This window comes from Lontra canadensis, unplaced genomic scaffold, assembly GCF_010015895.1.
Source record: "Lontra canadensis isolate GAN:19392208 unplaced genomic scaffold, GSC_riverotter_1.0 scaffold14, whole genome shotgun sequence".
NCBI lineage: Eukaryota > Metazoa > Chordata > Mammalia > Carnivora > Mustelidae > Lontra > Lontra canadensis.
In genome coordinates this window covers 2,315,626-2,330,462 of record NW_022631008.1, presented here as the reverse complement: position 1 = coordinate 2,330,462, position 14,837 = coordinate 2,315,626, and the positions used below count along the sequence as shown (strand labels likewise).

General features: G+C 37.5%; 1 protein-coding gene across 10 annotated transcripts in view; it reads right to left on the bottom strand.

Annotated features, from left to right (window-relative positions):
- Positions 1-14,837, bottom strand: part of DOP1A (DOP1 leucine zipper like protein A) — a 107,035-nt gene that overhangs the window by 30,845 nt on the left and 61,353 nt on the right. For 9 of the 10 annotated variants that reach the window (XM_032858011.1, XM_032858015.1, XM_032858018.1 and 6 more), the window contains exons 12-19: positions 13,215-13,329; positions 12,797-12,826; positions 12,250-12,483; positions 7,115-7,742; positions 6,177-6,451; positions 4,592-4,744; positions 2,666-2,766; positions 880-1,139 (exon numbers count right to left, since the gene is read on the bottom strand). In XM_032858011.1, coding sequence (XP_032713902.1) covers positions 880-1,139; positions 2,666-2,766; positions 4,592-4,744; positions 6,177-6,451; positions 7,115-7,742; positions 12,250-12,483; positions 12,797-12,826; positions 13,215-13,329 — 1,796 coding nt within the window. The remainder of the gene's footprint in view (positions 1-879; positions 1,140-2,665; positions 2,767-4,591; positions 4,745-6,176; positions 6,452-7,114; positions 7,743-12,249; positions 12,484-12,796; positions 12,827-13,214; positions 13,330-14,837) is intronic. The other variant, XM_032858014.1, reaches the window with a different exon arrangement.

The following is a 14,837-nucleotide window of genomic DNA, read 5'->3' as shown; positions in this document are numbered from 1 at the left end:
CAGGGGAAGCAGTGGAAAGGAAGGCAGATAAAGGAAAGAAGGCTCTGGAGAAACACTAAAGATGAAGTAGCTAGCACACCGGCTCGGTTGCAGCTTCATCACTCAGCAGCCATGGGAGAGTGAGACGGTCACAGCCCTTTCAGCAACAGTTCCCTGCTCAGTAAAATGACCTTTTTATTACTGACCTCACAGGGTTATTTGTCACTCTCTTCTCCGGGGAAATAGGGAGCCTTATTCCAATAGCCTTATTCCAATATCTCATACAAATGAGATATGTGAGCATCTTTTGTCTCTGAAACAATAAACTAATCTAATATATGGGGCCATTATCACTGTATCATAGATGGCATCATCGGAGAGTGGAATTCTAGTAATTATAGTGAATATTCAACACTTATGATATGCCAGTCTGCACTGATCACGTCACAAACAGGACAGTATCTGATGTACACAATGAAGCCTGGAAAGGTGGGTGCTACTGTTCCCATTTCAGAAAGAAAGAAAATGACTCATGAAATCTAAGTGTGCACTACAAGCTTAGTACATATTCCCAGTGAAGTAGCTCCATGGCCTTGTAGGACCAAAACTGCTAATTAAACTCTAAAGGTATTTTCAACAAAACTGAAGACTGTCTTTGCCCAGAACTGGGTTGACTCCTCCCCTGAAAAAGTAATCTGGTAAGAGAGATCCAAGTCCTCTAAGGTGCTCACTGACGAAGTACATTCTGACACGGCCCACATGAGCACCACCAGGGCATGGTGAGAACACTTGTGGACAACACCTCACTGTTGCTCATCTCCGCCGTGTTCACCTCCCACTTGATTTTCATAACTTAATTGAAGAAATAAAGAAAGCTGTTCTACTTCCATTGATATTCACCATTGCTGCAGGCAAAATTCTGCATGAAATGCTTGTCATTCTCTTCTCCGGGGAAATAGGGAGCTTTATTCCAATAGCGTTCTGCTTGTACACGCTGCACTGAAACCCTCTGAGTTTTGGGATGAAGCAGGAGCAATAGTAATGGTTCCAAAACTCTTGCAATATCATGTCTTTGTAGCACTTGGTTCAGCCAGGCTTGTCCCACGGAGCTGGTAGAACCATCGAGGCTGTTCAGGCTATCTAACATGATGAACAGTGACCTACAATAAATACCAATAATTAACACAAAGAAGAAAACACCTACGTGAACTGTCACACACTAGGTTTTCTTAAATCAGTATTATTATAGGTTGTTATGTTGAATTAACTTTTTAAAAAGTAGTCATCCTTCAGGGTAACTGTGGACCTGGGTAACAGCATTTTAATAATCTTATTCCCTACAGTCCCAGTGGATACGAGAAAGGAGAAAAATCATCTTTTTCTCTTTTCTTACATGTGTTTTCTTTTTAAAGTTCACAAGCATACATTTTTCTTAAAGATAAATACTAAAGAATAGGAAAAAAAACACCCTTTGTCTTGTTTTAGCAACATAGTCCTATTCATGTCACTAAATACTGAACTCCCTACACGTCAGCAGCACCGCTCCCATGCTCTTTTGCACACAATCTCTTTAAGAGTCAAACCTACGAGCTTAATTCAAGGAAGGGCCTTCTGTGAAAGGTATGGAGGTGTGGTTTGGAATCAGAAAACCCAAGATTCAAACGTGGGCTATCTACCCGACCTCATGTGTCATTTTGGGCAGCCACTTTTAATTTCCCTGGTCCTTCAGTGTCTCATTTGTATGATGAGAAATGGCAGGCTTCAAATGAGAGACGGTATTTGGAAAGTACCTAGGCCAAGGACCTAGTTCATTGTACTGGTTCAACAGCATATCATTTAAAAATGTTTATGCTATTAAAAAAATAATGTTCAGTAAAACACACATCTTGAGCTGGGGTTATAAGCACAGTTGTATCTGTGGCCTCTTTTAGGAGACCTCCTAGTGAGACTGCCATTATCCTGTGCCAGTATCTGAAGCTATGGTGTAATAGCATCTCCTTGGAAGTTAACGCAAATCTCACATTTGGGGGATGAGTCATCTAGACAAGTAGTGAAACCACTCTTAGGCAGCGACAGGTTCTTGAATCCATATAAGTGGTCTCTCAGTATTTTTTTTTTAGGTTTTTATTTATGTATTTGACAGAGAGACGGAGAGCGGGACATGGAACACACAGGCAGGGGGAGTGGGAGAGGGAGAAGCAGGCTTCCGGCTGACCAGGGAGCCCAATGTGAGACTTGATCCCAGGACCCTGGGATCATGACCTAAGCTGAAGGCAGACACTTAACGACTGAGCCACCCAGATGCCCTATGGTCTCTCAGTATTTTAGCTATAGATTAGGTCCAGTTCAGGCAGAAGACTGAAAATAACAATTAGAGAAACAGTTATATAATGTACTGTTTAAATGAAACTTCACTGTGAATAGAGACTCAAAGGGCTGTCTCTGACACTTAGAATGATGCCTGGCACACAGCAGGGTCTTGAATCATCACCTAGGGAAAGGAAGGGTCTCTGGGTGCTCCATGCCATGCATTTTAATATAGCTTAGATTTAAAAAAAATAATTTATAAGTTCTCTTTAAAAAATCTGTAAATTGCTATTTTCTACCCCTGCCAAACTAGGCAGAGGATTCAAGAAAAGAGACACTGAGATACCTTACTGTAAATCCAACATCAAATGCAACCAACCTGTCAAAAGAACGTGCAAAAGATGATGACTTATTTATATGGAGATCCCTTGTGAGATGCCAAAGAACTGCAAACTTTGCATGTGCTTCCATCCTTATTTTCTGAGGAGGAATATGGGACATTAAGTTATTTTATTCTCCCTTGAAGATATTAAGAGATTTTAGTGAATCAAAGTTGCATTTTAAGAGGCAGTTAGGTTCAATGTTCATAGTATTCAACACACAACACAATAAACTGTTTTTATGAAAGTAGAAATGTAAAAAAGACTTAAATATACACAGAAATATTAAACCTGAAGGATCATCTCATACTACCTCATAGACTAGGTTTAGACTAGGTAACCAAGTCTCTAGATCACTGTAAAACAGGGAATGGAAAGAACTTCAGTATAAGCATTTTCCCTTACTTTAATATAAATACTTAGTAGTCAAAATTTATTTTATTACACTATGCAATGTACTTTTGCTCCCAGAAATTATATATTAATCTCAAATGAATTTGTCATTATTTATCAAGCTAGTTTATTAGATTCAAAAATTTAAATACCTAAAAATGATTATTTCTGTAAGAAAAACATTATATCCCTTTGAGATTACCTTGAAAACATTAAGCATTATGGTAATAATGGAAAGAACAATGGAAAAATACATTATTCAGAAGGAGCAGCTTTTGGTGTTAGATAATGAACATGAATTAAATCAGGTAGGAATTAGGAAGTTATCAAGATTTTTTAGTTTTCCTCAAGCACCTGTGGAATCTTTTGAGTAAAAGCCTCCCCATCAGGGATTGAGACTCTCTAAATTGCTTGTGATCAGTTAGAGAAGTGCTCTCTTTTTTTCCTCAGGCCTGATAATGCTTTTCCTATGAAGCCTGTGTTTGTACATCAACTAAAATGAACATGTAAAAAAAAAACAGTATTGTAATTTTTTTCATGGATGTATAATACCTTTATTCAGAACTTAGCATTTCTTCAAAAATAAAATATTACACAAGCAACTCAGGTATATAATTTGTCCTAGATTTATACTTAATGTAAACAAATGAAATTAAATGCAAGGCTTTGTTAAACATTTTATTCCTAAACAATTTTCAAAGAATGTGCTAAAATAGAAAGAGAATTTTAATAGAATAAACTTCTTATTCCTCTCATTCACTCCTCCATTTGCCACTTCCCCTTGCCAAAAGCTTCATTTACTCAACACAATGCCTTTTTTTAGGACCCATTCAAACTCATTAGCACTTGGAGTTCTTAAAAATTAGGGTGATGTACTTCTAAAAGTTATTTGATAAAATCCTGGATTAACACTACAGAGCAGGCACGGGAAGACCACACACTTCATTGAATTGCCCTGAAGAGGTCAACCAGAATGACAATTCCGGCTTTTTCTTAGGAGCACCCAGAACTCTATCAGTTTTACTCTTACTGACCTTTGGATCATTCTGTATACATTAGGATACAAAATCCTTATTTTGGATATTTATTATAAGGCAAATAATATCTTACATATTAGCATTCTGTGGCTTATATAAATGTCACTTGACACACACATTGCTTCATTTCACATGCATTTGTTAACATATCCATACTTCCTTCACCAAGGCTTCCTCTTTAAATGATCCAAGAACTTGGACCAGCAACAAGTTCAATGGCAACAAGTTCAAACATTGCCATCCACAACTTGTGTCCTGAACCAAGAAATAAATCCAGTATTTGATTTTTTGTAATACTGATGCTGTTTTAAAGAACTTTCTTACAAAAAGGACAGAACAAACTTGTTTTAAAGATATGAAGGTCACTCTGAATGAATTTATGTCATCTCTAATCAGATACTAGCTACAATAATTTTCCTAGAGTTTCTTTAATTTACCTTTTGGTATAATGGGAGTGGGGCAGGTGGGGTGGGACAAGACAAAAAAAGAATTTACCTTATCTTTGTGGGTTAGCTGCTGACTTATAACATCCTCACAGATGCTAGAAGAAGGAACCAAGTTATGTAATTGATAAAACAGTTCCACACTTTTCTGGTGGTGCTGAGGTGTCCTATCTCCCAGCTGATCCCACAATGTTAAAGCTACATGCTATAGAAAAAGATATAAAAGTGACAATGTTATGAAACCATAAATTAAACCTTCTTTAACAAGCATTTCCTGTTAGGTACAACAAGCCTCTGAATGCCAGATCTCGAAGGTCTTCAATATCCATTACGCCACTAGGATGATATTTACAAGTGTACCTTTTGATGTGCTTTTTGGTTATATAGACCATTAGAACCTCTTATGATAGACCTTTAACAACTGACTGATTATTTTTATTTTTTAAGGTCCCTCCCTAATAATATTTATTTTGTTTTCTTTAAAATTTTATTTATTTATTTATTTTAGAGGTGGAGGGACAGAGACAGAGAGCATGAGCAGGGAAAGGGGCAGAACAAGAGGGGGAAGCAGACTTCCCATGGAGCAGGGAGCCTGACCTGGTTGATCCCAGAGCCCTGAGATCATGACCTGAGCCAAAGGCAGCTGTTTAACCAACTTAGCCACCCAGGGCCCCTGATATTTGTTTTAAACATCAAATATGGAAGTACGTTCTCCAGAGCCCAGGGAAGACCCCATTTCACTATTTTAGTGACATTTAGTAAAGTGTTGCTAGAATACATTATTCTTATGAGGATACAAACCCCACACTGAATATTATTTAATATTATGGTTTATATGTTACAAAATGAAATCTAATTCATAGTCCAAATATCCAAATTATTTAAGACATACAAAATAGGTTGTATATATTTCAGAGTTACATGTGTTAACACAGCAGGTGATGATCTACCATAGCATTAATAAAAAATGTAACAATTTTTAGGGTTTCCCACCATAACACATAAAGCCAACTCTAACCTAGCAGGGCGATTGATCTGGTGGGGCACAATGACATGAAATGAGATGAAATTAAGAATTTTTGTTTTAGGTAAAAATAATCTACCTAGTTAAGATGTAATATAATCCAATATACTTGATATTCTTTCTATGTAGACGATATCATCTATACTGCTGTGATGGAAATAAAAAAACTGCATTTTTTTTTCTGAATGGCATCACATACCACAGATGACGACCAATTAATACAGAGTCAGAGACAGTTTTCCAGGGAATTGAGGAGAGCTGAGACTCGAATCTATGAAAATCACAAGTGTCATCACCACATGTGGAAATAAGTTTTACTGTGCAAATGATCCTACCTCTTTTTTAGCTGAAATGATCCCCTCTGTGCTTTATAGCCCTGATACTTGCCTTTCCTAACCTCATCTCCATCTCCTCTCATCCTTATCTTCTTCCCTCTCACAGAACTGGGGACAAGACTGGCAAAACAGTACAGAGTAAGCATGGTATTGGTCTTTTTCTATGCAATATAATACAAAGAGGTATTCAATGAAGCCTGATTACCATCTTTAAAATCTCTGCTAAGCAAAGTAGGTCAAGTACCATCTTAGTAATGTATGTACTTCTTAGAATTTACCTTGAAAAATTCAGTCTTCTCAGCTATGTATCTCAGATTGCCCGGAGTGAGGGGAGGTCTAATAACCACTGCTACCCTTCCTTGGTTTGGACTTAAGGGTTGGGCAGGCTCCACACTGTTGATGTTTTCCCCGGTGACCATGGCCACAGACTGAGTCAGTCCCACCAGGTCCATGACTAATGAAATAGCAACACTCTGCACACTGAAATCACTTGCTTGGCTGCAAGCATTCATCAGAGTCTGAAGCCACACCGGAGGCTGCACGTGCTCCCAGTCTGAAACGAAAAGACAGAAACCAACAGGGTTCATCCCGCTAAATCTTTCATGCTGACTAACTTCTAGGTTAATTAAAAAAAAAACAAAGCGCCTTTTCTTACTACCTTCAGGCCTTAATCTGTTAGTAAAACCATGGATTCTCACCTAGACTGGAGGTTTAAGAAAATAAAACAGCAACAAGAATTTCATGAACTTTTTAGTATGTAATTTTCTTATGCCATGTCATGAATCTATTTCTCTGTCCTGAAAAAATGGTACATTAATCAACACACGTTATGTAGCACTCATAGTACCCATTGCACTATGTGTGTACATATATAAAAATTAAATAATGGTAAACATACATGATACTAGTCTTAATAAAGGAAACCAATGGATCTAAAAGTTGCATTACTTTTCCCCAGAGAAAGGAGTTAATGTCCTTCTTAGTTTCTACTCATTTGCACACAAACTGTGAAAGACACCAAAATCACATTTTCCAATGTCAATATATATCTCCCCATAAAGATAATATTTCATTAGAAAAATCTACAAATATTAAATAACACTTTATGAATCTAACTGGCTAAAAAAAAGGTCCCAGTTTTAATATCTGAATGCTCCTTAAAAAAAAAAAAAAAGTTGCCATAAAAAATATTTAAATAAAGCCAAGATGACCTTACCAGTTTCTGATTTTTCAGAATGTAAGTCTGAGGTATGGTTCCCTTCAGCAATGTAAACTGGGAAACTGGAGCACTCCAGTAAGAGCTGACAAGCAGAGAGGAAGGCAGAGAGGTATTCTTTTGACGTTTTCTGTTTACTTATGTTTCTGTCTTTCACATCTCCATGCGAATCTCTGTCCCATTTGGGAGTCTCTCCTTGCTCTCGCTCTCGACTGAGATCCCCTGGATGCTCTGCAGCCAAAGCCTGAGAAAAAGTGTTACCCTGAATGATGTAGAGGTTGATAAGTCTGGTGAGAAACTGCTGGACATACTCCAAGCAGCACTGCATTGCAGTTTTTTGGGCTGTCTTCCCACTTCGAGGTGCTGTCCCCTGAGTGACTATGGAAGGGGGCTGGATGATGGTTTCTTCAGATCCCACAGTGGAGGCCGTTTCTGTCTCAGAGGATGTACTGCCAATGGGGATGGCAGCTGTCCCCTGCCCTTCACTCAGGTCTCTGTCAATGTCATCACTTCGGTCTCCCTGATACTGTATAAACTCAGTGAATCCACTCTCTGATGATCGACTACTTGGTGGATTTTCTCCATCTTCAAACACTTCGGTAGGATTTTCAAGAGAAACTGACGAGACCTGATAGAGATTAAAAAGAGCAAAGGCTGAGTGGTTACGTCTGTATGTTAGAAATTAAAAATTTAAAATGGCCATGTTTTAAGAGAAGTCAGTTTGGATTAGATGATTTAAAACTTTGTCTTACGTGTCCAGATGAATCTTAGAATAGTTTCTACCACCGATTCATATGTCTATGATAATCATTAGGAAATAGTGGTATGGGTCTAATGAATATATTAACATAAACTCATCATGGTAGTAAGGCTGGGTTCTTGAGGGCAAAATATGTATATGCACAAATCTGTAGGATCCATAGTCCTTGTTTTCAAATGACTGACAATATATTCAGTCTACTTCATGAAATCACTTTCCTAATGTCTCAACAATGCAAGGAATGAGAAATTTTAAAAACTAGAAATAAAGTCTAATAGGTCATCTGTTCAGAACCCAAGAATGTGAAATTTCTGTATGAAATGCATAAAGTACTATTTAAATGTGTGTGATTAATCTTACATTCTTTCAACAAACAGTTACTGAACCCACATTGTGTGCCAGACACTATATTAGGTACTAGGAATAAAAGGAATAGTTTGTGATCTGAAGGAAAAGACAGGAAGATAATTAAAATATTAATGAAAGACCAGCTGCTAGAGTACAGCTGGAACGCATTAACCATCCCCTTCCTACAAAGATAGGAGCAGTACAATCACCAAGCCTATTTTCTGACTTAGTTTAAGGAAACAAAAGTACATATCAAGAATTGCTTGGTGACTGTGCCGGAGCATAAGTTAAATTTGAATAAGAGGACTTTTTAGTAACTAGAAAGTGATCTTATTGAAGATACAAACTAAATATTCTGCTGCTAGGAAGCTGGGTCTCCCCCAGCGCTCCTTGCTTCAGTGAATGACACCACCATCCATCAAATCAGAATACAGAAACCTAGGGGAGATTCTTGGGATCCTCTCCACCTCTCCTTCACACTTGCCCTACATCCACTTCAGAACTGTGGTGAAGGTTACTGTCCATGAGTCAGCTACGGTTCTGCCACTTAACTAGCTTGGCAAGTTAACATCTCTAAACCTAAGTCTCCTGATAAATATAACTGAGATAACAATAGTTCCTACATTTCACAGTTGCTGTTAGGATTAACACAGTATATCTAAAGCACACAGCCCAGTGCCTGCCAGTTAGTTAAGCACTCAATAAATTTTAGTGATCACTCATTACTCTCACCAATCCATTACTAGGGCTTACTGATTGTTTGCTCTCACATGTGCAGCTAATCCATTTATTTCTGTCTTCATGCCCCCATCTTGTTAGCATGTTACCACCACCTGTCACCCGCACTACTGGTCTCCCCACATCCATGCTGTTTGAGATCCATGCTGCACACTGCTAAGTAATTTATCTATTACACAAATCATGTTATATCACTTGCCTTTTAACCCTTCAGCATCTTCCCACTGTTTCCAAAATAAAGACTAAAAGCCCCGGTATAGTGAAAAGGCCCTGTATGACCTGGCCCTTGCCTATCTCAAGACTGCATTTCCCCTTGCTGTGTGCACAGCATTCCTTTCTGCCAAAGAGGCTTTGGGAATGCTTCTTCTTCTCCCAAGAACTCTCTTCTTTCTACCTCATCCCACCCCCAATTCTCTAGGGCTTCACTCAAACAATCCTTCCTTACGAAAGCCTTCCTTACACCCACAATCAAGGTCAGATCACAGCATTTTCCATATTCCCACCACTCTATATTTTCCTTCATGTGTTTATCACAACTATAATTAAATGTGCAATTATTTGTTTAATGTGTGTCTCCCAACTAGCAAAAATGGGTCAGGAAGACAGGGACTGTGTCTACTTCACCACTGAATACAGAGTGGGTACTGGATAAAGCGGTTGTTTTCTCTGTTTCGAAGGTAAGCACACTGAAGTTAAAAACAAAACCTGCCCAAGTGTACAGGGCAAATAAGGTTAGTTGTTATTAGATGAGCTTAGCTTAGGTGATTCTAAAGTTCATGATATTTTTACCATAGCTTATTGCTATAATAGTATGAGAACTTTTTGTATTATAATCCCAAACTTCAGAGGCAGCTATCAGAATTAAACTGTTGACATTTCTACTTGAAAGGCTAAAGGGCATCTAAAACCTTATATTAATACCTTTTTGAAAAGAAGTCTTATTTAAATGAAAAAACTGTCATTAATTTATTGTAAAGTTATTTGTATATTAATCTTTTTCATATAAGGATCATAAAACAATGAGCATTACATTAAGAGAATTCAAGCTATAAATTCAGTTAAACTTGTATACATTTATTTAGTTGCATGGTCTGTATTATGTAACTATGTTTCAGATTACTTTATAATAAAACGTCTTTCTGAAAAGAGAAAGAAATGACGTGTCTTGGACATTTGGTTATAGATATCTAATACACTGATTTTATAAAAATGTGCTAAGTGCATAGAGACAATATTAGAGTCATAATTCTTTTAAAAGAATCATTACTTCACTTATACTTTTAAAAGGAATAAAGAAAATACCCTTAGCTTTCAAATATAAATTTTAGACATTTCAGTGAAGACAATACCATTGTGTTTCAGTTAAAAAAAAAAAAAAAAGTAAAGAACATCTTATGGCCTGAGAATATAGAAGAAAACCAAAGAGAGAGGGAAAAGCATGCTCTCAGGTTAATGAACCATTATGTTTAAAAAAAAAAGTGTATTTAATTATCCTTCACTTAGTATGAATAGATGTTCCGATTTACTTTAATGTAATGATGTATGTAATAATGATGTAATAATGTAATGTAATGATAATGTAATGATGATGGTTATCATCAAGAAGTGCCTCCAGATATTTTCTAATGGTAAATATTCACATATTTGAATATGCTATTGAGAGAATCCTGAGGTCCTCCCCCTACTCAAACTAATCTCATTCAAAAAAACAAAAAAACAAAAAAATACTCCAAAGCAGTTAGTACCTATTTTAGTTTAATTTCTAAGAAGATCCTAGAGGCAAAAATTAAGGAAATAGCAGAATAAAATAAATTCTCCTACAACAGGGACGCCTGGGTGGCTCAGTTGGTTAAGTAGCTGCCTTCGGCTCAGGTCAGGATCCCAGCGTCCTGGGATCGAGTCCCACATCGGGCTCCTTGCTCTGCAGGGAGCCTGCTTCTCCCTCTGCCTCTGCCTTCCATTCTGTCTGCCTGTGCTCACTCTCTCTCTCTCTCTCTCATAAATAAATAAAATCTTTAAAAAAAAAAAATTCTCCTACAACAGAATCAGTATATATGTCACATATAAATAATAAGCAGGTAGGAAGGAAAATAAAAGACTTGTTTTAGTTTATGTAGGATAATCCTGGGATATATTTAAATTGATTGTGGGTCAGTGACATTCATTTCATATGAATTAATTTTAGGATTAATTTTAGGATAATACTTGACAGGAAAGGTTATATATTAGACTATCCTGATAAAATATTTTGCCTGGCTGGGGAAAAAAAAAAAAAAAGCAACTGAAAAAGTAAGGGCAACTATACAAACCCAGGATTTAGGTAAGGAACCTTGAAAACTAGAAAATTTTAAACCTTTGTCTTAAAATACAGCCACTGTGCCTAAACTCAATGGAATTACATACATGTTTTTTTCCCACCGATGCATCACAGTGTTTTAAGTATGATACTATGGCCAGACATTAAAATTAGTGTAATTCTATTCAACATCATAAAAGTAGCAATAAGAATCTGGAAGACTACAGTGCACCTGGGTGACTCAGTGGGTTAAGCCTCTGCCTTGGGCTCAGGTCATGATCTCAGGGTCCCGGGATCAAACCCCACATTGGGCTCTCTGCTTGGCAGGGAGTCTGCTTCCCCCGTCTCTCTGCCTGCCTCTCTGCCTACTTGTGAGCTCTCTCTCTCTGTCAAATAATAAATAAAAATATTAAAAAAAAAAAACCAAAACACAATATGTGACCTGTCTACCTCTCCAGGCATTTTGAGGATCTGTTGCTGTGATCTTTATGAAAACATTGTCAAACGGTAATATAATATAAAAATGAAAGACCTGAGAATGGTAGGGTAAATTAGACTTATCCCGATTACCTAGGAAAGGAAGAAAGAGGCAGGCTGTTTCTCCTGGAAACTGCCAGACCGCTGAGCATTGTTATAATCTGTAGCCTTGAAATGTGTGTCTCCCCTGGATGATGGGAGGTCAGGCCGTACTTCCTAAGGCTGCTCAGAACCAGATCAGCTTGCTCCTTCCTTAAACTCTGCCCCTGCACCTGCATTAAGCCTCTGATGTGGCTAAAGCTAATTTCTAAAATACTAGGGGCATTTAACGGGATCAAAGTCCAGAAATGTTCTCTGGGTTGATTACATTTACCAAGAATAGAAAGTGCAGGGAATTCTGGAACCACAACACTTGAATCTAGAAAAAAGTCACTCATGTTTAAATGACTATATACAAAATATTCTGCTTTGAAGAAATATAATTGTTCTAATGCCAAAAATAATAGCACACCTTACCTTTTTGTCTTCCCATTCTTTGACTGAGTTGCTCTGCCCACTTGAAAACTGCAACACACCTCCAGTGCTGGCAGATAAGAGTGGAGGTTGAACCTTGCTAAGGATCTTTGAGCAGAGCCTGAGTGAATCTGTGAGCTCAGTCAAGTGCAATGTCTGGAGATGGCTTGTCAGGGCAGAAATCATCCTGAGCAGCAACTGGGGCAAATGTTCTGTCTGGATTTCAATATAAGTCTCCTGATGACGGAAAGTGAAATGACAAAAGTTCATATAATGTAGAACCCCCAAATTCTATTATTTCACTTATTTTTAATGTATATAACAAAAGAAATAATTTTACTCATCTGTAATATTTTATACATATCATGCTCTTAATGAACATTGTATGCTCATTTTATTACTGACTTAATTTGTTGCCAAATTCTCAATTTAAGTACTTCAAGGTATATATTATAAAATAACCCCAGTTTAATTTGCTATGTTACAGAAATTGTAATATAAAAAAGCGAATACAAGCAGTTAAAGACAAAAGACAGGCTGAATGTCATACCTGACACAGCACCCTCATACTTCTAGTAGGCTTCAAAATGAGAAAGCAAAGAATTGAGGAGAGAAAAGGAGAAAAGATTTCCAACAGTCTTCATTTAATAGAAAGAATTATTAGTGAGTATAAATGCAGCATTAGACCACTATACACTAAACATTTAAGATTTCAATAACACGCAGCTATGAAGTATATTCCATAGAGCACATAAGACTATTTATGTATCCTATATGTCAGAGGACAAAGCACTTGGAAAAATTTATGAAAAAACAAAGCTAAGCCAAAAGGGAAAAAAATCAATTTAACTTTAAAGATGAAATTTATTTAAAGATGAAGTCTGTCTCCAACATGAAATACCTGAACTATGTTATTACATTTCCCCAATACTTTTTTTTTTTTTTTTTTTTTACCAAGGTGGTCTTACCAAAGAAACTATATCCAACAAAAAATCCACCAGTAAGCAGAAATTCGTCAGCTGTAACTCAGATGACTCACTACTATCTCCAGGTCCAATCTGAAGTCTGGCGTGCAGTGTCCTCCTAAAAGGACAAAATTCACTTTATCAAGTATAAGTGATATGAATATTCATATCACATATACATCACTTTCTTTTTTTCTTTTTTTTTTTTTTTAAGATTTTATTTATTTGACAGACAGAGATCACAAGTAGGCAGAGAGGCAGGCAGGGAAGGGGGGAGGAGCAGGCTCACCGCTGAGCAGAGAGCCCAATGCGGGGCTCGATCCCAGGACCCTGGGATCATGACCTGGGCCGAAGGCAGAGGCTTTAACCCACTGAGCCACCCAGGCGCCCCTACATCACTTTCTTTTTAATGAGAGCCAACACTGGGAAACACAATGATATTCCTGTGAATATTCCCTTTCCCCAGGACACTTAACTCTAAGTGGAAAATTTCCAAAGCAAGATTCCTAATGGTTTAAACTCCCTGGAACACCCATCTTGTATTTCCAAGCGTTCTGGGTGGATCTCACTTTTTTGGACTTGCTCCCACTACACTTATCATCTCCTAGTTAAAATGGATTATTTGCTGCTTGATTGATAACCTTAGGGCTTTTTTTTTTTTTTTTAAATACCAACATGTCCTCCCTCAACACCATTCTCTCAAATCCAGAATGCACCCATCCTTCATGGTTTAAGATCAAACATCTCCCCCAGGAAGCCTCTTCTGATCATTCCTCCAACAAACATTCACTTTAAATCATATTAGTTCTATATAAGACATTACATTGCCCTACACTCTGAAGATACAAAGAATATGACAGAGTCCCTAATCAGCAAAAATATACGCATACAGACAAATAAATATACCATTTTGGCAGTGTAGGAGTTGATTCTGATGGGAGATTTGAGGGAGTCATGGAAAGTTACTGAAAGGTGGGTCACTTCCCTATAGGACCTCCCAGATGGGGGAAGAAGATTTTAGAAGAAATAACACAAGTGAAGGTTCAGCAGCAGGAGTGACAGCTCAGGCCCTGTGTGTTCAGGGCATAGTACAGAAGGTAAATAAAGGCAGATGAGTCTTTGTGAATGTAGAAATGAAGGTGGAAACCCAGGCCACGGCTGGGTGGCAAAAAGATATTCGTGATTTCCTCAATATTGTTACCACATTTTAATCTATTAAGGTATCTATAACTTTTAAAAAAGAGACTATTTATTTATTTAAGAGAGAGAGAGAGAGAGGAAGAAAGAAAACACAAACAGAGGAAGAGGGAAAAGCAGGCTCCCTGCTGATCAAGGGGCCTGAAGACATGAGAGGGCTTAACCCTAGGACCCTGGGATCATGATCTGAGCCAAAGGCTTAACCAACCGAGCCATCCAGGTGCCCCAAGGTAATTTTTAATTTAATACTAGGAATAAGCATGTGAATGTTTTACTTGTTCCCACTGTAAGGTCTCTGAAAGACTCAGACTGTCTGTATTCCTAGGTGCTCATTATCTGCTGAATGAGTAAGCAAACAACTTTCTAAACCATCATAGGGATTACTGTTTTGTGTTTTTAAAAGGCTTCTTATTCCAAGATTGCACATGC